The following is a 25,641-nucleotide window of genomic DNA, read 5'->3' as shown; positions in this document are numbered from 1 at the left end:
TCTTGTCGATGTAATAGATACTTCTACATTCTTCTTAAAAAGATGGAGCCAATACGAAGGAGTTGGCGCTAAGAATAGGAGGTTGTGCCAATAACCGATGTATAATTAAACAGTTGTATAGAGTCTTATAATTGCATGACTTAAATTTGATAGATGAATGTGTTTTGTATGATTTGCTTTTCAACGTAAAAGGATAAACCCAAATTTAAACAGAGCTTGCACACTTTCTATAAAATACAAAATGTAATATTTTGCATATATTAGAAACCAACTATGTTAATTAGTCACAACCTTGATAAAACAGGTTGTTCGATATATATCTAACATATATAGTACTCAATAAATCAATTACTTAAGACCAAACATTATCAAAATAGTTCATGTTCAACATATTAGTTATACAAAAAGATAACTCACGATAATTTATTTTACTGCTGCTGGAAACGAAGAGTTTTGTCCCCTAATCCCAATGCTAATTCACTCAAAGGCATGAGTCAATGAATATAAAAGATGAACGAAAAAAGACCGATCTATCTTTAACTTTTGGTAATGATAATGTATGCAAACAACAAAAATTAGCCTTTATTCGTTGAATCGTGCCTTAAAGGGAATTAAGCATTCACATTGGGGGACAAAGCACATAGTTTCAAGCAGAGGCAGCATATTGTTTCGTAAATGATCCAACTGTTTAAATAAATGTGTTGTTTTGTTTCTTGAATTATCTTACTGTATACATACATGTGTGTTCATAAACTATTTTGAAACTGGTTTGCATTTAGGTATATATTTATTGAGTACTACATATTGTGTGCATATATCGTACATTTTGTTTTACTCCGGTTGCTGCTAAACTGAGTTGGTTCCTTATATATTTAAATATTTTTATCGTAATGGCTTCATCTCTTTTGGAGGAATGCAAAATTATATATTAGATCAATACGAAATCAATGTTTTTTTGTGAATGCAGTAACTTGTTCATGTTGAAAGCAATTGTTTGATTTCGTTAGCGATTGAATTTGGTTGAAGGTTCTCTGCACACAGCCAAAAACAATAATTTGCTTTTAATCCAACCATGTTGCAACTTATAATGGTACTAAAGTTTTCTAATGGGTTGTAAATGTATGCTTCTGTACATTTGCTGACGAAGTGATCATCCGTAAATTGCACTGGATTTCTCTATGTTTTAAAAGGGAATGTAGTGAAATAAAACCAATATAAAACCTACTCCACCTGTAGAATTGTCTGTGTATTATAAAAGCATCCGGTCCTGGGCGCAAACTCAAAAGAAGCAATGGCTCGTTTATGAGTACATCTCAAAAAGAGAATGCATCCGTGATTTACGGCCATGGATTATTGTCGTTCAAACACAAAAAGGAAAACATCAAAAGTCGAAGCCGTGTGTTGCGGTTAATGGTGTTGACAATTGCTAAGAATATAGGATTAAAAAGAATGAGTCCATGGGTCGTTCTTATTGACGTAGAAACTATAGAAAAGAAAATCGAGGAATTGCATATTGGCGATTGTCCTGCTCAAACGCCAGGATCAAGATATAAGAAATAAAATTAAAAAAACACGAAGCGATTTTTCAAGGCTGTTGTCTATGACAAAAACATAGGATAGAAAAAATAAGCATATGTGCCACGGCTATTGCCGTAGAAAAACGCCCACACTAAGGGATATAATGGCAAAAACCTTAATATTGAAAAGAAAGACGATGCACTTTGTCCATTCAATCTACGTAGGCAATGACAAAAACCAAAGTAATGAACAGAAAGACGACTCCATGTGTTACTCTAGATTGTTGAATCTAGGCAAGATGGATGAGATACATATATTACTTGCTGAATGACGCTTTAGAACACAGACTTCTGATTAAACAAATACAAAACGTCTCTTTTCCTGAAAATCGTCCCTAATCGATGAAGACGGTATTGCAAAGCGTACACATTTTAACTATGATTTTTTGCTTATTTGCCTTTATTGTAGGTAATAAATTATTGCAGTTTAATTCCACAATCCACGTTGTTGTTTGTCGACACTTTTGTCCGCGTTGCTTCTTTCGTCATGTACAATCGTCTTTTTGCACAAATGCCAATCATATTTCTTTTTAAATGTAATATTCTCTATGATTGCAACGTAAATACATTCGGTGAACTTGTTGGTTGTTCAGGGAACTAAGTATCATGCTTTACTTCACGTGAAACAATGTTTGCTTTGTACTCGGTGAAGTATTCAACGTGGAAACAAAATCGCTGATGTAAGTTAGTGAAAATACCTTTATGTATATTTCGTGAAATTCCGAGTTTTACATAGACACGGCTGCCAATTCATGTTGCCAGCGTTTTGGGAAAAACATTTTTAAACGTGCCGATAATACTTCCAAGGTTGTACTTAGGAGTAAGAAATGAAACGATTGAGAAATGTGGAAGTGAGTAAGTTTGATTTTGTGTTGTCTTTTTAACATATTGGAAACTTGAGGAGTTAGACAATATGAATTGTGTTCTTGTATGTCGAGATAATTGTATTCCAAATAAAAAGCTTATGACGTCAAACGATTGCTTTAAAAAACACGCTGCTGCATTTACAACACACTCTGTATATGGCCTTCCACAATGATCATCGCGGGGATATAACAACAAATTGCCGCTCTACCTTTTTTGTGATTTTAGTGGAAACATATAGTTTATTCTTGGCCTACCAAATGAAAATATTTCACAAGGAAACCATGCTGCGCACTTGAGTGATTGAATATATGTGACAGTGAAATTTGCGCATTGTGCAATTAGTTACAGATATGGGTACTGATATGAACAGGGTTCGAAATAAATCGTTCAGAATCTTCATAACCCACAGATGTAGAAACAATACAAAATGTTTTTAAAAGATCATTATATAAAATAAACAGAAATAATATCTTTCATATTATCATAAACTAATAATACAATTCAACATATTTAAGGTATTTATGAGTTCTTTTTTATGTCCTAGTGTTTGATAGCCCACAATCACGAGAGAGAAAATCGCAAATATGGATGACGAGGTAATAAGATCATATGGATTTCAAACCAAAGACATTGTTTCAAAGTCATAAGGGATCAGATTTCTGTTATTGACTATTTGAATGCAGCGCATTTCAAAAAAAAAAAAGAAACATATTATTACATAGAAAGAATAGCAACGTTTTTAATTTTGTTCAATCTCTTGAATTAATCACCTAAAACTAATTTTGCATCGCTTTGCGAGTGTAGTCGTGATATATTGTATAGTAACTGTTCAAAAATATAATTATTCAATTAAACACATTAAATAATACTGGTATTTTGTTTTTTTATGGAATTGTTAACCCCTGTATTATTTGTATGGTCAACACCAATTTACCGGTTTTTTAACTGCATTTGATGATATGTATGTTGTGTAAACATGTAATGCTGATCATGTATGCAATACAAACTGGTCTTGAGGTAACGGACATTGCAGCGGATCACGCTTAGGAATGTCAGACGACCGTTCTAAGAAACGATACATTTTGGATAACATTTTACTTTCTTTTCCTGCAAAGACTTAAGTATAAATCTCATGTTCATCGTAAGTACTGAGAAACGAATTGTTATGCTTTCATGAATTTGAAAATAAACTCGACTCCAATTATATTACATGACCATTCAAGTAATTAACATTCACGAATCAGGTAAATATATCACGTAGAAACGGTGAAATAAATATTTCAGACTGTTATAGTTTAAAATGATCATTGGCTTATTTTAATTAGTGCAATATCCTTTGCATCTGCTACACATGTATCAGAAAACGCTTATTTATCAAGGAGATCAACCAGAAGCAATAGGGTAAAATAAGTTGTTAACATCCATTATCATTACCAACAATTAAGGATAGATCGGTCTTTTTTCGTTCATCTTTTTTATTCCCTGACTCATGCTTTTGAGTGAATTAGCATTTGGATTAGGAGAAAAAAACTATTCGTTTCAAGCGGCAGTAAAATATGTTAATGCGTGTTTACTTATTTTTTAAGCAATCGGTTAATGTCTTTAACGATTTAATTGGATAGAAATGTGTTCCTTACTGAGGAAAAGCTTTTTAAACCTACACTATGCTAAAACTTGCAAAAGTCCTCAAGTTGCCAATGGGTTGTGATTGTATTTTTCTGTACATTAGGGTCTGAAATGATCTTGGCTGAAACAGACTACATTACCCAAGTTAAAACAAAGGCAAATTACGTAGACAAAAGATATAAAACCTACGCATCCTATTGATTTCTCGATCGTGTATTTAAACTTCCGGTCTTTAGAGCCAAATTTGAAGTATCACCACTGTCTGCGTGTCAGCTACCAACAAGCATTGCCTTGATCCAAACTAATAACTTAGAAGACAAAGTTTTTCTATTTTAAAACATGTGACATTGACCTAATTCCAACTGGTCCCAAATGCAATCCAAAGATAGGTCTGACAATAAGCAACAAACACACACCCTTCAAGAACAATACCTGCATATATATTAAGACACAGTGACCTTGATATTGGCTCAGATTGTCCCAAGTAGAATTCCAAGCAAGGTTAACTAGCTATACACACAATGTCAACACAATATATCAGTCCAAACTCAATGCAGGAGAAGATACGTTTTTTCTTTCTTTTAGTAACAGTTATCTCGACCTTTATTCGACTTGCGCAAATGAACTTCCATGCTAGGTTGCAACCTCTCTTGCTTATTAATGCATCACCCCAAAGTCCTTGCGCAAGTGATCAACGGCCGTGATATAATTAAAAACAAAACAAGATTGCTTGTTATGCAAATTATCAACTGGCCCTCATTAGTGCTTTATAAGTTTATTGCACGTGCTTTGTGAACATTTATTTATGAAATGTATAGTTTTTCTGAACATTATCACTGTTTTTGTATAAAAAGATGGATTTTGTTGTTGTTTATATTTATTCGTTTTTCTAAGCTGGGTAAGGACACTTGCGGGTTATGGTCGTTTTATATATTTTATCCCATTTTCATCGCGACATTGACGGTATAACACGTTGTGGAATTTACTTGCTTGTATTCAACACTGTGGAATATACCTGTCGCGTGCACGGACTACTTTTTAAATGTCGTCATGCGATATACGCTAAAATTAGGTCGATATTGTTTTATTTGGTTTATTGATCGAATTATAAGGTCACCCATTAAAAGAAAATGTGCATATTTTGCAGAAAAATATATATATATGACATATTCACCAAAAGAAATGTTGAAATAAAATATAAAATTACACGATTTTTGTTTTGTATTTTTTTATTTATATTTACTTTACCACTGAATGATTTTTCATAAGAAACAAAGTCGACAAAACTTAAGCTTCAAAATTATACGACTTTCAACCTTTTAATCTAGTCATATGACATAATTTTTCGCCATCCGTATAATAAATCAGCTGATTGATGGCGTCATAAAATGACATACTTATTGCGTCATTTTCCCCATTTTTTTGACGATTTATTATAAACGCGACTTAATTCACATGTTTTCAACATGTACTGTATGTCGACATATCTGAATTGTCAATTGATCACATTTTCCTTATTTCGTGTAATGTGCATTGTTTATAACCAAAGCATATACTTTTGACATTTAACTTAAATATTAAGAATGTACAACAAGCCATACACATATCGCACAGTTCATGAATAATCTGCTATGTTTGCTTTCCTATTTCACGTTAGGCATAGAGCTGTGTAAAGTATAAGATGGTAAAAATAGCACTACACTGGAATTGGGAACGTCCCATTTTGTACACGGGTATTTTCTACTCATGTATCTGTTGTGTACTGGAATGTTTTCCATTCTTTGTGCATTTATATATTAAATTATTTTCTCGTACAATAAGGGCACTTACCATAGATAAATAAAACATTGTGCAAGTTTAAACATAATTATGTTTGTATGCAGAAATCTGCAAATGCAACCGAGTTTACCAACGGCTATTATTAGATAAACTGCTCCGGTTCATTGGAACAGCAGTAATGTAGAGTACATGACGTAGCGTGTGACGAAGAAGAAAGTTTATCGCGTTCATAAACTCATTTGAATAAAGTGATAGAATGGCATAAGGGTCTTTATTTAACTATGCTAAAATAATTATTAAAGACCCTAGATGCAAAATCGTCAATTATTGTGTTAAATGGATTATTAGATGGATTTTAATGGATAATTAAAGGTAAGATACTAGTTCTTACGTGTTTTGATTTTTGTTTGTACTTTTGTCGTTCCCTGTTCTCGGGGAAATGATTTTAACATGGGCGCCATTGATGCATCGGATCACACACGGCATACCCACAACATTCTATAAAAACACGTTCTGCGTGTCCTTAAATTCGTCGTTCGAAGTCGGAAAACGTATTGCCCTGTATATTTTGTAAAATAAAGTGTCAGTCGCTGCGATTGTCTGTTTACTCGTCAAAATTGTTAAGGTCTTCGATAGCTACAGAAACTTCAGAGTACAGTTTATTTAGCATTGACAGACCTGTACAAAGTCGCGCCAGTCAAAAATCATAAAAAGCGACATTTAAAGTTATGGTAGCCAGAACTAGGTCGTCGATGGTGTACATGTATGTTGACATTGACAGCATTTTGTCAGGAGCAATCGCCGCCATATTGGATTTTGATCATTTTCTTTCGAAAATAAAATGAATTATAGTAAAGTAAAATCTTCTTTTCGCGGTCGTAATGTGTTAAAATTCGCATACTGCGTAAAATTGAATGTAGGCACATGGTGATATTTTTACTTGTTTTACAGTTTGTGTGTGAATTTTTTAAAGACTATTTTGCGTACCAGAACAAATACATGTATATCACTACGCATGGTTACATTTGTTAGATTTTAAGCGCTTTTATGACTGAATTAAAATTATTCTTAAGGTTATTAGATCTATTCATGTTAAATGTCACGTTGAAAAAATCAAATGGGATAAATAGAATACTAGGATTAGCGTTGAATACAGAGAAGTTTATGTTGCTCGGCTCGAACACCGAAAGCGCTCGCCAAGGCTCGCGCTTCCGGCGTTCTAAGCCTCGCAACATAAACTTCTCTGTATTCAACGCTAACCTAGTATTCTCTATGTATTTGTTAAGCAAATTGTGTATAAATGAAACAAGTGCTAATACCATTAAAACGAACATAAAGAAAGAATTATTTATAATCAGATCATTATCAAACAATACAGTTCAGATGTTTTGTGTTCGTTACAATGCGATATAGAATTGTTTTGTTCTTACAAATTGTACTATACATATATTAAGCCCATTATTAAAATGACGCTAGAAGTTGAGATCTTTAAACCTGCTCAGGTAAACGTTGAGATGTTTAAACCTGTCCAGGTATAGCGTAACTTAATGCATACCAATCCTACCTGATAACGAAAGTTATATCATCTGAAAATGTAAGATAACAGCCAAGTAACTATGTTATGTCTTATTTGTACGGAAATTACAGAACTGACGATGATAACAAAACTCATAAATTACTTAACACGCTTATTGTGATATGAATTCAAACATATGATATAATGCATCCTCTAAACAAGCATGCACATGTATTATACTTGCAATTCCGTAATTCATTTGTCGCACAGTCTAATTCTAGATAGCTAGCCCCGATTTATCAAAAATTGTCTTTTACTTGCTTATGTCAATTTTATTGATTCAAATTATGACAATTATTATTCAAAATAAATGAATTTGTGCTAAATAATTAACATGTACTTAAATTCTTCAGCTCATACATACTGCACATTTATGCCTTTAAAATAAATCTGCTACACGGTTGTTTTTCCGTATGATATTCTGTTTATTCACACATTATTTTATAAAATATTCAACTTATTCGCTGATTGAACAATAATTCATTTTAAAAATAATCGGACGCTTTTGATATGAGCTCACATTGATCACGCGTTGAAGTATAAAACAATCACGATTAAGCGAACATGTTTTTTTTTATGTTGTCCTTCATTTAGTTGCAACAGCATTTTGACTTATCTGCAATCTTATCGTCGCTTTGTAATTGCGATCTTCTCGGTACAGGCAGTCGTGGTTTTTCTTCTTCTTTATTTTCAAATTCTGATTTATTACTTTCTGCCTCAACAATATCTCTTGTTATTGGTTTTAAATAAATATCGGATTCGTCATTTGCAGAAGCGCAGGGGATGTCTCTGTTAAAAGTTATCTCTGTGTTCTCTGTTTTCCTTATGTAGATCGTTTCACCTTCATCTTTAATGTCGATTCCTTCTGATTTCTTTGTTTCCCTCACATTTGTCTTTTCAATTTCGTCGTTTGCAAATGCCTTGTTGTCTTCACCGCCAATCGGTTCGTAATCTTCCATCTCTGCCAAAACGAAGATACCAAGAGAATCAAGGCCTTTTAATGTTTCTGTTAGTTTTTTGTCTGTTTCAAAGTCGGCTGTAACTGTGCCAAAAACTACGTATTTTTCTGTCAACTCTTTCTCCAAAATCTCTATCGATCTCCGAATTTTAGCAATATCTGAATCTGCAGATTCCATGCGTTTAATATCCGCTTCTAAAGGTTTTAACTTTTCATCGATTTCTTTCACGAAAACTTGGTATTTCGATTCAATTGTATTACCTTCATTGTTTATTGCCGTCAAAATATTGTCAGCTTGTTCCTTTATATCTTTAATAAGCGTTTCTTGTGCCTCTTCCACTTGTTTAACCAAATATTCTCGTTCCTTATTAACCTCTTTGATTCTGTAATTTAAATTTCCTTGTTGATTCAAAGCACGCTGTTGCATTGTGAAAAACCTCAGCTTTGTTTGTAATTTTTCGTCTGTGATTTCAGTCATATCATGTTTGTTACAATCTTCTTTCTCTTCAACCTTTTCAAGAAGACATTTAGTACACAGAAATGTCCCGTGAGTGAAACAAATTGAAGTTGCCGATTTTGTATGAGCTTGACACACTGCTATTTTCGCCATTGTTAAATTGTAAATTATTGACCAATCACTGAAAACGCCAAATCCTATGAATGAATAAAACAAGTTTGGTGTATATTTGTGAAAATATAAATCGTTTCTGTTTATCTTTAATACTGAAGATAAAGCACGTGTACTTCCTGATATATAATATGGTATTTTATATAGTATCAAATAAACTGCTGCCGCATAAATTAGTTATGTCGCCGGTGTTCTTGTGCGCATAATGTACTAAGTTTCAACATTTTAAAGTTGTCAGACTAGTACGATTTATCGAACATAATGTCTATAAAATTGTAGAATTAAAATTGTTTGATGTTGATTCAAGAAAAAGAAAATATTTTAGTTCTTGATAACTTAATCTTGGGAGAATTAAAATAAGTATTTATAACACAAAATGGATGTTCTTTTATATTACAATTTCGTGTATTGTGATTTGGGGACCAAGAGTGGATACGGCATGCCACTTTCTTATATAGTATATGTTCCTTTAAAAAAGCTCAGTTTTGTTTTGTTTTCTCTTATTTATACTTCCAATTTGTTCATCTCTAGCATACGTAGCACACATAAGTCCAACAACTTTAAAGTTGTACCGTATCGTTAGCATATTATATTTCAACACAGAACACGCTTTTGTTGAAACTTAAATCTTCATTTAAAATGTTTTTAAATTATAAAATCCGTTTAACAACACTTGATATCACTGGGCAAAAATATCGCTCATATCTATTACTGTTTGTTTAAAGCCATATCTGGAAATGATGATATGCTTTGTCATCTGCATTCTATTCGATTTGTTTGAGTTCATGCCGCTGAAAGCTTGTCAAAAACTTCATAATTAAATGCAGCGTTAAATCCGAATTCATAGAGGATGTTTGTTTGATTTGGTGGAATATCGATTTTAATTCACGAGTGATCATAGAACATATAATTTTTCTATGATCACGAGTGAATTAAAATCGATATTCCACCAATCCAACACATTTTCTTTTTATGGTTTGCTCACAAATGATTATTTTTGTATTTTTGCCATTCTGGGCAATATAATTTCCCGTAATGCTATGACATGTAATGTTAAAGGAAGCTAATCCGTATGTTTTTATAAACATTCAATGCAGAGTAGTCACCCTTGGGAGTCACAATTGGAGGAAACCAAAGATATCTTAAAGTAGTTCCGGTAAAACAACAAAAATTATCGATAATTTTTAATGTTAGTTTTAATTCACTGATATTTCTTGATAAACCCTTGGAAAGCATACAATAAAGATCCATCAATGAAATGTTATTCCTCCACCACCATAATTGAGTATATGCGGATCATACTGGATTTCCAATGGACGTTTGTCCGAAGACACAAGCATGTTAGAAAAACAATCAAAGATGTCTGCACTGTTACTTTTGATATGCAGTTTTGCACGTGCAATTTTAACTATTCTTCGTTACGAAACATCTAAAGTTATGTTACTTTTAGCTCGACTGTTCACCATTAATACCACCTGAATCACCTCCACCAACAATACACCACCACCTACACCCACCCTCAACCTCCACCAATACCACTACTAATAATACTACTACTATTTCTAATTGTACAACTACTATTAAAAACAACGACTACAACTACAACCGCTACAACTACTACTACAAATACTAATAAGTTGTTAATATGATTATAGGTGCTACCTAATTTACGGGCAAAAGTTTTTTAAGTTTTTTTTTGATAACCATGTATTTTTAATAAATATATGGACATGATTGTGTTCAAAATATGATAATTGTTGCCATAATTAAGTTATGCATCCAAAACAATCCATCTTAAAACGAGTTACATGTTCCAAGCTTAAAGATCTAGCATCTTATATTTTTTTGTTTTCTAGCCACAGGAATTTATAGCTGATTCAGTGTATGTTGTATAGTGGATGGGGTGCCTGCTAACTGGCTTAGTCACTGGGAGGTCTCTGTATTGATCCTTTAAGTGGGAGCATTCTTTAGATAACCCTAAAGACATACTATGGCGTACCATTTGGGTTGAAAGTCAAGAAGACCTACACGTTAAAAGTACAATAATTGTACGTCGACATGAATATAAAATACACTTCGAAGTATATATTTGTACGTCAAAGTACAATTTGTACTTCGACATACATGTTTGTACTTCTACGTACACATTTTCTGAACAGACAATCAAAACACTAGTCTCTTGAGCCGCTTTTCCTTCAGATTTATTCATAATAAATGTTTAAAATCTCATTTTTAGTTGAGGACAAAATGAATAAAAATATCAGAATGGCAAAAATACAACACATAGAAGTTTCAAGTATTTAATGCATTGAAATAGATTATATCCAAATTTGAAGAAGATTCAATTGTTACCTTTTTAAAATTAAAATTATTCAGCATATTGTGTGTATAAAATGATCATGCGGGGCGGAGTATCACGACCGTCCAGCGCAGTACTGTGTAGGAAATTCCCAACGGTAACCAGTTACCAAGCATTAATGGGATAAATAATGTATTATAAACTCCCCGTTGGTCGTATTTTGTGATAACCATAACTTGCATAAGTCAGAGGTTAATTCCACCACGCCAGGTCAATAAATACGCACAATATCTATGAGTTAGCGGTCGATAGTCGCATAATTTGGTATAAATTGTAATAATAATAATGTTTAATATATACGCACAATATCTATGAGTAAGCAGTCAAAAGTCGCATAATTCGGTATAAATAATAATAATGTTCAATGTCAAAAATCTCTAAAAGCAACAGATGTAAGGTGTCTTCTGATTGGCTAACACTCAAGGGTCGGTGAAAATTGTACGTCGAAGTACATTTCTCGTTCTACTTAGTAGGTCTTGTAGACTTTCGATGTCATGGTACGTCAAATAGACACTAAGTACTGGTCCAACCCAGGAAACAGTTTGTTTCATCAAATGTCTCAATTCAACTTGACAGCTTGCTAAAGCAGTTGCATTTAGCATACAGTATACTGATTTAACATAATCAAAATCATGTGATGTGTCAAATCAATTTTGATTGACAAATTTGACAGGATTGTTTTTTAATCCAATAAGTTTTAAACTGTCAAATAACACACACTACGTATTGAAAGCCATACCTGGAGCTTTTGTCTGTATATCACTGACTTCATCAGAAGAATGATTTCTACTGTTGGGAAACGTTAACACCACTTATTGTCTTCTTATTTATTATCAATGTATAATTATGTGTAACAGCATAACAACATACTTGATTCGCAATTAAAATATTTAATAAATACAGGTATCTTGCAGGTTTCTAATTTTCTTTCGCAAACTATTGTTGAATAGTTTAAATTTTGTCATCACTAAAAAACTAGCCATGTTGTAGCAATTCTAAAATCACAGTCTAAACTGCATACACTTAGCTCTATAGTTACAATTTGAATGCAAATATTAGAATGCATCATGTTATATCATCCATATTTTTGTATTTAAACATTCAAATAACACATAGCACAGTACATATATAAAAAGGTATGTGGTATTGTGTGGAGATACAAAACACTTCACATCATTTATTTGCACATAAAATAATAGTTACGAAATAAGTAAAACTAAAACACTGTCATCAACCTACATTTCAAGAATATTTACGTATATGAAATTACAAAGTGGTGTTATTGTATTACCTTTTACAAAATTAACATTGCTGGTTTTGTACTAGCCATAAAACATTTATCATGGATTAACAAGTAACAACCAATTTATTAATTACACAATAGAACGGAAATCATATTAATTGCATTATGCATTTACTAAACAAGCTATTTGCTACTGTTTAGAATTACACTATCTTACTAAAAAGGATCACAGGTACTTAGTGCTTTCACATACTTGTGGTAAGTTTTGTATTACTTGTTTGACAATTATCGACACTTGGGGATATACAGACAAAATTTGCATGGGGACTTTCATATTTTTTCAGCATAATTGCCTTCAAATTGTTAATTTAACAACCCTTTGACACTGTTTGCACATCTGATCTTATTATACAATAGCTGATTTTTGTTTATAGACAGACATATATAGACTTTTCAAAGTTCTATAAAAGTTCACACATGTTCCATCCAAGTAAACAAACAGAACCAATAAAGATCACCACAGATAATAACTGTGTGTATAGCTTGGAAATTTGATAGTTCAGGAATCCCTCCTTTGTTGATTTCTGTAAACCAAAACTGTCAGTTTTGCTGGATAGAATGGCTTGTATGATGCCCAGCTCTTGCCTTCGAAGAACAGCTTCTAAAAACGGAAAACCAACAAATATCTTAAATTAAGTAAATAATGCAGACAATTTATAAATGTCTTGTTTTTTGTTGATTTCGAATCTGGAAGATTTTTTACGTAAGATTGTGGTACGAAAATCCAACGGTTCGGATTTTGTGGTTTTAGGCCTAAACTTATTATCGTGATATGTAACCTTTCGGGATATCGGTAAAGTGCGAGCAGACGAGGTGTAAATACGTTAAATATTAAAGCTAAATGACTAAAAAGTTAGATCGGAATATCTTTAAATTTTGTGAATAAATGTGTTTCTTGTGGATAACAACGACAACTTACCAGAATATTGCTCATGATCACACGTACAACTTCTTTCTGAGACATTGTGTACACACCGGTCTTACTGACAATAACGAAGTGACGTCACCATCTATGTATAGAATGCTTTCTGAGAGCGAATGGAAAATGCGTCACATATTCTGACAAATAAACAGTAGGGTGTCGTTATTGAAATACCGCGAGAATACTGGAAGAATAGAGATGCCAACTATAATGTTTAAAAACAAATAATTTTTTTAACAAGCGTTTGTGATTTGTCAGGATAATAATAACAATACGATATCGAAAAGATCAAAGCAAATTAATTCGACAGAAATCTGAGATTCGGCAATATATTAAAGACGGGTTATGTTCACCTAAATTGTGTTTGGTAAAGACTGTCACTATATGTAGTGAACCAGTCTTCGGCTTATACCCACTGAAGAAGAGCATTCAGGGGAGATAATTGAGTAATGACTTAATTCTGGAACGGTTGCGATAAAAAACAAATAATGCGAGAATATTTAGTGCGATTCGCTACACAATTATGATGTCATTGATATTACTTTTCCTGAGGTATGTAGTTACATGTGATTTAGCATATGTCAAAGTGTTTTTGATTTGTTCAAGGTCATAAATAGCATCGCGAAAATATATGTCGCGTGGCAAATTTTTTTAAAGACGTATCCATATGTGGTATTCTTATGTAATTTTATGTATAAATTCCCATATGTATGAACGGTCAACGCCCGCTTTGCGGGCTTTTGCCCGTATTATTATTATTATTACTTTTATTATGATTAGTCGTCGTTATTGTATTGATAATATAGCCTCTTTCTCTTCTTTTGGTGATGGTTTTTGCAGCCATTTATATGTCGGTTATTTCCGTGTGTTTCGGACTGTAATTCTTATTCAATACGAATGTTTCCGAGTAAGATGATTTATCCATTACATCCCGATACATAATTAATAATAATTGTTAAAAAACGATCGATTTCATTTGTCGATTTCGGTCATGTGACGTTGTATGTGAAGAGAATGACGTCGCCACTTTGACAACGTCACGGCACCGAGCCCACCAGCGTTGTAAAAGAAGCAAACATCGAACGATTTCTTGTTCTACTCTCTTTTTTTATTTTTTTTCCTCTAAAATGTTACGAACAACATATACTCGCCCAGCCTGAGTACCGAGAAGACAACAAGAACGTCATCTTCAGGTTCTTTATGTCGCCGTTGTAACGAGAGCACAAGCTCGGTAGGTAGTATAGTAGCGCTAAATTTGAGAATTTCTAAGGGCACACTTGATTTACTGTTTTGTGCCAAGTGTCGTCCGAAATTAGCCTTAACAGTCCCACATGGTATTTTTCGTTTGAAAAGGTATCATCTAAGCGAAAATCCAATTTAAGCGAAAATTATTGTCCCTGATTAGCATGTGCGGACTGCGCAGTCTTATCAGGGACGAAACTTTACGAAATGCATTAAATCCGTTTTCCCAGATTTACGCTATATTTTATTTACATGTTATATCGACTATGAAACCATGGAGATGTTGATTTTTCTTTATACAAATAAACAATGACATACAAACTTTTCAATAAACAACGCTAAAACAGGTTCTTATCAATGTTAAAACAAACAGTTTTTAAGCTAGTTATAATTTCAATTGCCAAAATAATTATCAAGCAATCCTGGATTGTCGAAATTATTTTTGCAGTATATTGACTCATTTTCGGACGTCAGTTGGCATTTTCTGTTGTATGGATGAAACTGTAAATTAGTCCAACGTTTAATTATATATATAATTTATTTCTTGGATTCACTTTTTATGTTTTGGCATTTCAAATTAGACGGCCCAGTCTTTGCATAAAAAGCTCAACTATCTGCCAAAACGTTAACTTTGATAAAAAAAATGCAATAACTTTTTCCCTTCTTTACTTCTCTAGAGAATCATAGACTCGCCCCCGCAACCCACTATTCAGTCGGTTCAGCTTCAGATGGCGTGCCACGCAGCTACCACTGCCACTTCTGCTCCAGCAACACTGTTAGGACACATGACTTATGGTGTGTATACTGATTCAAAACTGCATGTAAAAAGAAATATATTGTAATTTAATTACATTTTAACGATGGTCCGCGTTTACGTCATATCCGGAATCCGCAGAATGTTATCCGAAGACAGGCAGATTATAGTAGCAAAGCGCATTTCAGCGCATGTGGCTTTCGAAAATGCGGTTACATATATGTTTTTTATTTATATAATAATTTGTAAACTACTGTTAAGGTTCTTATATTAGATTTTTGCGTCTTCATTTTTTAGCAAAAATATATATCTGAGTCATTGCCTTCCCTTCATAAAACTTTGTGTGCGCCAAGCCCTGGGAAAACTGTTTTAATGCATGTGCGTACAATATCGTCCCGGATTAGTCCGCACAAGCTAATCAGGGGCGACACCTTCCGCCTAATCTGAACATTTGTTTAGAATAAACTTCCTTTAAACGTACAATTCAATAAATTTAATAGAGCGGAAAGTGTCGTCCCTGAAAATCTTGCGCGGGATCCACATGCTAATCTGGGACAACGCTTCACGCATATGCATTAAGCACGGATTTCTCAAAGCGCTGCAAAATTTATTTCTTGATGGTAAATCCATATGAACCTGAATCTGAATCCGAATGAATACGTTGAAGTGACTAAGAGTGGCTTGTATTCAACGGGGAGTGCGCATGGAGATAATATGAGCCAGGCAAATGTCCCAATTTTGCCGATATTGCGGCCTAAAAACACTCAACAGACGTTGAGTTCACAGTGCTTTCACTGAGAAAATTCCAGTCATGTATGGTTCGCGCAAAGAACGAGAATTTAAAATTATCACTGTTCGTGTGTAGTGGCTGGAAGCACTAAGAGTTATTGTTCACTGAATTTAACACTTTGTTTTGATGGATGTAGTCTTCAAACTGCATAGCCTTTATAGTTCGTTTCGGTCTTAATCGATGCAAATATTGATCAATATTGATAGCCGGTACGTACCCCTCCACTACCTTGTACAAGAACGTTAATCTCTGGTCTGCGCCTCTCTTGTAGTGTGGGGTGCTTTAGTTTGTCCAGCATGGCTGATACGCATCCATCTGCATCTGTACTCGTTCTAGCTTCTCTATGTTTCCTTGCTGGTATGGGTCCCACACTACACTCCCATACTCCTGTTTAAAACGGACGAGCGCTTGGTATGCGGTTTGCCGGCAGCTTTGGGGGCAGTATCTGAGGTTACGTCTTAGGAAGCCTAGTGTAGAGTTGGCCTTCTTTGTTATGTTTGAGATGTGGGTTTTCCATTTCAAGTCATTGGAGAAAGTAATACATGTACCTAAATATGGATTCACTTGGCCGTTTTTGAGAATTGTGTTGTTAATGATATAGGGAGATTTCGATTTCGAACTGAGGGGATATCATTTCTGGAAGTTAAACCGCATTCCCCAATCCTGGGCCCTTTTTGTAGATTATCAAGGTTTTCTTGTAGAATTCGGATGTCTTTAATTGAGTTGATGGCTCTATACAGTTGGCAGTCGTCTACAAATAGCCAGATGTGGGATTTTACTCTTTCTGGTAGATCATTAATATGACAGAGAAACAGCAGGGGCCCTAAAACTATGCCTTGTCGGACGCCAGATCCTACAGCAACGTGACGGAATTTCTCACATTTCACCACCGCGCACATTTAACATTGTGTGAGGAAATGTTATATCCAGTTGAGTAGTGGACCGCGGATGCCATAGTTATCGAGCTTCAGCAGTAGGTGTTGGTGGGGCACGGTGTCGAAGGCATTACTAAATCGAGGATCATGGTGTCAACCTGTTTGTTCTGGTCATGGTAACAGAGCAGGTCTGACAACAAGTTGGGTTTTACAAGAGTATCAATAGCGGAAGCCATGATTAAGGTTTGTTAATACATTGTACTTGCCCAGGGGGTTCAGTATATGGCGACATATGATATGCTCTAGTAGCTCGGAGAGCACACAGGTGAGTGATACTGGTCTGTAGTTATCTGGTGAGTAGTGGCAAACTCCATTTGTAAAGATTGGAGCAATGTTTGCGTCTCTCCGATGCTTTGGAAGCTCGCATGTGTCTACTGACCTGTGGGACATGGCCGTAATGGCTGGTGTTGCATCTACTGCACGGGCTTGCAGTAGTTAGTTTGAGAGTCCATCAGGACCAGCTGCTTTACGGACTCAGCAGCTAGAGCACACAATCCTCACTTGGTGAAGTGGATGGATATTGTCATTTACCCTGCGTGTTAGTTGCGGAGTTTGCTGGTTTATGTCGTCCATGGTGAAAACAGACTGGAACTGATTTACAAATATTTCTGCCTTGCCTTCGCTGTCTGTAATGAGGTCCCCATGCTCTCGTAGTGGAGCTGTCCCTATGTTGTCCTCTTTCCTGGCCTTAATGTAGTTCCAGAAGGGTTTTGAGTTGTTGTTTTGGAAGCCCTCTTCTATTATTTTGCTTATATGAGTCCATTAAGCTTTGCGCATTGCTCTCTTGGTTTCTCTCAGGCATTTTCGATAGTTGACCCTATTGATTGATTGCCTTGCCTTTTTGTAAATTCTGGCTTTGCGTTTCAGATGACGTTTTATGTTTCTGGAGATCCATGGAGCCGAATTATTTGAGGATTTAATTTTAGATGGTATATTTGCCTGACTATCTGATGAGAGTTTGGATTTAAATGTATCCCAGAGATGATGAACGTTGTTGTTGTTATTGTAGAGATGTACTACCTGTCTGGATATGTATGTGACGTCAGCCTTCACTTGATCCCAGTTTGCCTTTGAACAAATGAAGCACCGTCTCGGCTTTTGCTTAAAATAATCTGGTCGTGTGTCCGGGTCAGCTACTCCAATATCATGATCAGATATTCCGGGGGTTTTGGAAGTGGACTTAATTGATGGTGGGTTGGTGGTGAAATTCGTTCAATGAGGCTGTTTTATCTGGTGGGTAGATTGGTTGAGAAGAGCATGTCGTACATCTCTGTCCTGGGCGTCCCTACGTACTGATAGGCTAACCCAGTCTTTATCCTGGCAATTGAAGTCACCAACTATGATGGTAAGCCGTTCAGTGTCACTCACTTATAGCCATCCCGATTGATGTTCTTTGTTCGTTTACATCCGACACGTTCCTGCGTGACATGAAGAACAATGATACTATGAGTTTCTTATTGTCTTATTAGCTTCCAGCTTGATTTTAGACCCGTTCAATCTCACAATTGGTGACACTTTCCGCTTTCTCTTCGGCGACCAGCTCTTCATGGACAAGACCAAATACTCCACCCCAAGAGTTCCTTTGTCGTTTTTGTACGCCTTATAGTGGGAAGGAAATATATTGCTGGATTGTAAAGCATCTGTTACAGTTGGTTTCCCTAGTTAAAACCTTTTAGCCATGACGCTGTGCCACAGACAATAGTTTTGATGTATAGGAGAGCTGGCTTGAGTTTTGAGCTTTGCCTCCGCAAACACTTCGACAGTTGATGTTCATGATGCGAAGGTTTCGTTTCCGGGAGACAAGGAACAAGGTAGTCCATATAAACGTACTCCCACAGCCTTTGATAATTTTTGCTATGGCGGCTCTGGGAGTCCATATGCACCCCTAATTAAACTCAAGCGCAAATTTGCGCACAGATTTCGTGCGCTTCACTAAACAGACGTCGTTCGTTACCAATTTAGGAAAGCGATGAATAAATGTCAAAAACACATTAAGTTAACCTGAATGGCAGCCTACCGACGATATCCATTGCATGCGACCTAACAAACACATCGATATTTCAACACACTATTCTTGTTGTCATTTTCATTTTGAAATTTCTTACAGTGTAAATATTAGACGACTCAAAACATCGTTATCGACTTAACGGGTACACCGAATATCACAATGTTGAATATATTGGTGTAATGCGACCAAAACTACAGCGACACGTTTTGTCGGCAACATTTCAACAGTTCCCAATATGGTCGATAGAGCGTTCGAAAAAATAGCACAGTAAATAAAAAACAATTATTTGTTGCTTAGATGGTACCATTTACACAAGGTTGTCCTTGAAACAGGTAAACGTTGATAAGATTTTGCAATATCAGTGTGTCTAAGCCTTTGCAGTAGTGATGAAATTTTGCACCTTTGGACAATAGACGGCGCATTGCAACTCTCAGCAACCCTTTGGGTTATAAAGCTGAGAGTTGAATTATTGCAACTAGGAACAAGGATGAGCTGTTGGTTATAGACTGGGTAGTGGAAGAGGAGCGTTGTTGTCGTGAAAAGCAGGGTCTTACTGTCGGGCTGTCGGACAAATGTTTATAAATGCTTGAGCTAAATTAAAAAACTTCTAAATGTAAAGCTGGATATATTAACACTTTTGCATGTGCAGCATAGCCATTGTATATGCGAGTGGTTTTGCTAGAACGTCGTTATCAGCAAAGCATAGTCAAAGTATGAACGATGGTTCCATATATCACAGCTATCACAAAAAAGTGCGTCTGGGTGTTACCACGTAACTGGTTGGCCGCATAAATCACATGACTATACTTGAGCGTTTGCTATTGGTCCTGGGTTTTACTCAATATCACCGCAGAGTATTAGGATGCAAGTTAACAATGATAAGTTCTTTGTTGGTTTTGCTGGTTCGCAGAAGGTCCAAAATCCGTTTCTATGACATTCAACTGAGACTCCAAAACAGTTGGTAGGTGATTATAGGATGGAGAATGTTTCCTCTGAGCGATATTTACTAAAAGATGTGTGACTATTATCAGTTCCAGGGTCATAGTGAAATCGAGCATGTAATTTCGCCGCATGGATTACCGGGTGGATAGGCTAGTGGCGATGTACAAGGTAGCCTCCAGGCAATGTACGTGGTAAAAAAGGCACTATTGGGACATAAGTAGGGCTACGTTACCTGACACAATATAATGCACTTTTAGTCCAAACTGTGTTTTAAAATACTTAAATTCAATTTTAAAAGATATTTTCTTTTGTAACAAAAAAACACGCGACTTTTTCTTCGCGCTTGCGCACTCCATGTCCGTCTCTCTGTGTCTTATTTTGTATATAACCATTGTTTGTGTGTGTTTATATGTTCTATTGTAATTGTTTTTTTATGAAATATCATCAAAAATATAAGCAAAATAGCGTATATTTATAGAATATAAATTTTTATGTGCGGTTATCAGTCGTTGCTTTCCATTTATTGCTATGGTCTACTTCTAAGAAGCGATTGTATATTGCTCTGTCCGGAGGTCAGTCGCACGGTGGATCAGTTAGTCGTTCGCTACGTTCGTAGATCATTTCTTTTCCGCTCGATATCAAAAGGACGTTTGGGAATACAAATAATGCTAAGGATTCAAAAGATACATCGATTAAAAGCAACGCGCCTATCGATAGTGAGGTCAAGAGTACAAATGTCAATTTTAAAGTAGCTGTTATATGACATATTGATTATTTTATTTCCGCGTGATACTAGAGGACGCGTCTACAAAATCAGTGTAAAGGTTACATTAAATAAAAGGAAAACGCCTATCGATTTTGAGGTCAAAAGGGCAAAGGTCAATGTCCCATGGCCTTCTTACATGAAATACTGATCATTTCGTGTCTGAATGAAATATATATATATTACGCGTTGATCTACGAGCGGATAAGTGGGTGCGAAAGAAAACGCCTTTTGTTATTAAGATCAACAACATGAAGTTATCATCATGCAAATTGATATTATGTTGACTTGATAGGAAAGCACAACGCTTATTGATTTAATTTCAACTGCTCTCACATCAAGTTCACATGACAAAACTCTTATTGATATAATTTCAACTGCTCAAATTTCAATGTCACAGGAAACGACGCTTATTGATTTAATTTCAATTTCTCACATATCTAGGTCGCAGGAAACGACGCTTATTGATTTAATTTCAACTTCTCACACATCAAGGTCACAGGAAACGACGCTTATTGATTTAATTTTAACTGCTCACACACCAAGGTCACAAGAAACGCTTATTATCAGTCATTAACATTATTTGAAGAACATTTGACATAGACCTTGATTCATTTGGTCACATATGCAATTCAAAGCTAGGTGTGCAAATCAGCAACAAACACAAAACTTTCAGAACAATACACGCATACAACTTTTTATGCCCCGGATCGAAAGATAGGGGGTTTATTGTTTTTGGCCTGTCTGTCTGCCATTCATTCATTGTGTGTGTCCCAAAACTTTAACCTTCGTTAAAGTTTGGTCATAACTTTTTGACTATTGAAGATATCAACTTGATATTTGGCATCTCATAACGCTGCACAGTTTAAGGGGTAAAAGGTTCAGGTCAAGGTCATCCGTCAAGGTCAAAAGTAAAAAAAATACAATCCAAGGGAAGTTATAAGCTTTAAAAGAGAGATAATTTGTAAACCTGCCAAATGATATATTGAAATTTTATTTCCAAGCGACGCAATAGGGAGAATTGTGTTTCTGACACACACATTTCTTGTTTAATTTAAGAATCATTGACCTTGATCTTGACCCAGATTGTCCCAGATAGAATTCCAAGCTGTGGTCACATGTAAGCCAGCTATACACAATATGTAAACACAATATATCAGTCCAAATTCAATGCATTGAAAAGATACATTTTTCTATTTTAGTAAAATCTGCCTTAACCTTTATCCGAATGGCGTAAATGAATTTCCATGCTAGCTATGCAACCTCTCTCGCGTATTAATGCATCCCAACAAAGAGGTGGCACCAGTGATCAACGGCCGTTATAAAAATACAAACAATGTTAAATTTATAAACTAGCCCCCAACACGCTTCCTAAGTTTATTCAACTTATTTTGCGTACATTTATTTATGAAATGCATAGTATTTGTGAACACTTTCACTGTCTTTTTATTAAAAGACGAATTGTGTTGGTGTTGTTTTTAGATTACTTAGTTTTTTTTTCTAAACTGGGTAAAGACTCTTGCGCGTTATGGTCGTACTATATGTTTTATTTGTTGAGCAAATTTAGTACACATGAAAAAAAAAACACATGAAAACGAACACAAAATATCGAACATCAAGAAAAAAACACGAAATATTTAAAATCAGATCATTATCAAACAATACAGTCGAGGTGTTGTGTGTTCTGCTTAATGCGATATAGATTTGTTTTGTTCTACAAATTGTGCTTTACGCCCATTTTTAACAAGGCGCTATATGTTGAGATGTTAACACCAATCTAGGTAAACGTTAGACATGTATATCGTCCCTTACTGCATACCAATCCTACATGATCACGAAAGTTATATAATCTGATAAATGTAAGATAACTACATAGTGACCCTCTGATGTGTCTTATTTGTACAGCAATTGACTGAACTGACGATGATAACAAAACTCACAAATTACTTTACACGCTTATTGTGATACGAACTCAAACATATCATGGTAAAATACATCCAGTAAACAAGCATGCACATGTATTATACTTGCAATTCCGCGATTAATTTGTCGCCCTGACTAATTCTAGATGGCTAGCCCCGACTTATCAAAAATTGTCTTTAACTGGCTTATGTCAATTTTATTGATTCCAATTATGGCAATTATTATGCAAAATTAATTATTTTGTGCTCAATAATTTACATGTAATTAAATTCTTCTGCTCATTCATATTTCCCATAATTTATGCCTTTAAAATAAAACTGCTACACAGTGGTTTTTCCGTATAATGTTCTTTTTATTCACACATTGTTTTATATAATATCAAACGTATTCCCTGATTCAACAATAATAAACAATATTCGGGCATTTTTGATATGAGCTTTCATGTTTTTAAACTAGATCACGCGTTCAATTTTACAAAAATCACGATTTAGCGAAAATGTTTTCACTTTGTTGTCCTTCATTTAATTGCAACAGCATTTTGACTTATCTGCAGATGTATCGTCGCTTTTGAATTGCGGTCTTCTCGGTACAGGCGATGGTGGTTTTTCTGCTTCTTCTTCTTCTTTATTTTCACATTTTGATATACTACCTTCTTCCTCAACTCTATCGCTTTGTTTTACATGCTGGCCATCAGATGTCCGAATATTGGGTTCGTATATTGCAGAAGCGAAGAGGATGTCTCTGCTTAACGTTATTTCTGTGTTCTCTGTTTTCCTTACGTCGATCTTTTCACCTTCATCTTTGATGTCAATTCCCTCTGTTGTCCTAGTTTTCTTCACATCTCTCTTTTCACTTTCATCGTTTGCAAATGCATTGTTGTCTTCACCGCCAATCGGTTCGTATTCTTCCATCTCTGTCAAAACGAAGGTACCAAACGAATCAAGACCTTTAAATGTTTCTGTTAGTTTTCTGTTTGTTTCAAAGTCAGCTGTTACTGTGCCAAAAACCAAGTATTTTTCTGTCAACTCTTTCTCCAAAATCTCTATTGATCTCCGAATTTTAGCAATATCTGAATCTGCAGATTCCATGCGTTTAATATCCGCTTTTACAGGTTTTAACTGTTCATCGATTTCTTTCACGAAAACTTGGTATTTCGATTCAATTGTATTACCTTCATTATTTATTGCTTTCAAAATATTGTAAGCTTTGTCCTTTATATCTTTAATAAGCGTTTCTTTTGCCTCTTCCACTTGTTTAACCAAATTTTCTTGTTCCTTATTAACCTCTTTGATTCTGTAAGTAAACGTTTCTTGTTGCTTCAAAGCACGCTGTTGCATTGTCAAAAACGTCAGCTTTGTTTGGTATTTTTCGTCTGTGATGTCAGTCATATCATATTTGATACAATCTTCTTTCTCTTCAACCTTTTCAAGCAGACATTTAATACACAAAAATGTCCCGTGTGTGAAACAAATTGAAGATGCCGATCTTGAATGAGCTTTACACACTGCTGTATACGCCATTGTTAAATTGTATGTTCTTGAACAATCACTAAAAAGACAAAATCCGGTTCATGAGGAAAGCAATATATTTGTGAAATATTAATATTTTCTGTTTATCTTTAATACTGAAGATAAAGCACGTGTACTTTCTTATATTTAATATGGTATTTAATATAGTATTTAATATAATGATGCCGCATAAAAGTAGTTATCTCGCAGCTATCAGGTGTAATTGTGTGCATAAAGTACTCAGTTTTAACATTTGAAAGATGTCAGACTAATACAATTTATCGAACATTATGTTTATAAAATTGCAGATTTAAAATTGTTTGATTATGATTCAAGAAAAAGAAAATACATTTATTTCTTGATAACTTTGATATCAATCTGGTGAGAATTAAAATAAGTATTTATAACACAAATGGTTGTTATTTTATTTACAATGTCGTGCATTGTGATAATTTGGGGACCAAGAGTGGATAAGGCATGCCTTTTTAACCAGTCAAAACACTCTGCTTAGATCTTTACAAGGGGGCGAGCTATGTTTGAATCAATTATGCTACCGATGGTGGGCATAGCGTACTTATGACGTCAGTCCGTCACTGGATAGTCGTATGTGTTGTTCTGTCTGTATGTTGTTTTTCTAGGTATGCCCATTTTGAGACTATAAGACGGATGTACACTGCACACACAAATGAGTATAATTTGTTGTTTGTGTAGTTGTTTATGCTTTTTCAAGCGAATGTTTGTGCATTATTATTCATATATAAAACAAAGCAATGTTTTATTTTAAAACACGGATTTAGTTGATTGTTAAATTGCAACAAATATAATATATTAAAACTAAACCAATTTTCGCGGTTCGATGTTGATGATATATTTGACTTATTACATAGTTATCACCGTACCGCTTCCCTTTACGTTTATTATATGCAGTATTTTGGATAATTTAGTAAAAGCTATATAATTATGAGTATCACAAGCACTTAAACACGACACACGAACTATAAGATATTCATGATAAATGGTTAGAAAAAGACGCACGCTGTGAACCATTAAAATGTAAAGAGACACATTTTACGATTAACTGACTTAGCATTCAAATTTCATGAACAATATTAAAAACAAACTGATCTTCTTTAACGTTTTCTAAAATAATATATTTCTCAAAAAATATTTACCATTTACAT

At 34.7% G+C, this 25,641-nt stretch overlaps 1 protein-coding gene across 1 annotated transcript; it reads right to left on the bottom strand.

Moving 5' to 3' along the window:
• Window positions 1-7,954: 7,954 nt before the first annotated feature.
• On the bottom strand, window positions 7,955-24,650 carry LOC127855568 (uncharacterized). Its single transcript, XM_052391297.1, has 2 exons — window positions 24,064-24,650; window positions 7,955-8,584 (listed from the first exon to the last, which is right to left on the bottom strand). Exons 1-2 carry the CDS (start codon window positions 24,470-24,472, stop codon window positions 8,016-8,018), a joined length of 978 nt encoding a protein of 325 aa, XP_052247257.1. The 5' UTR covers window positions 24,473-24,650; the 3' UTR covers window positions 7,955-8,015.
• Between the last annotated feature and the right edge of the window lie 991 nt (window positions 24,651-25,641).

The sequence above is a fragment of the Dreissena polymorpha genome, chromosome 13 (genome assembly GCF_020536995.1).
Source record: "Dreissena polymorpha isolate Duluth1 chromosome 13, UMN_Dpol_1.0, whole genome shotgun sequence".
NCBI classification, from domain to species: Eukaryota; Metazoa; Mollusca; class Bivalvia; order Myida; family Dreissenidae; genus Dreissena; species Dreissena polymorpha.
Note: the sequence above shows the minus strand (reverse complement) of the source record. Positions and strands in the feature narration are given on the sequence as shown.

Excerpts from the sequence above, each read along its gene's own strand:
- LOC127855568 (XM_052391297.1), bottom strand. The coding sequence starts at position 24,472 with ATGGCGTATACAGCAGTGTGTAAAGCTCATTCAAGATCGGCATCTTCA. Across the intron at positions 8,585-24,063 it reads AATCGATGAACAGTTAAAAC|CTTTAGAAGCGGATATTAAA; the intron begins CTGTAAAAGCGG and ends AAAAGTTAAAAC.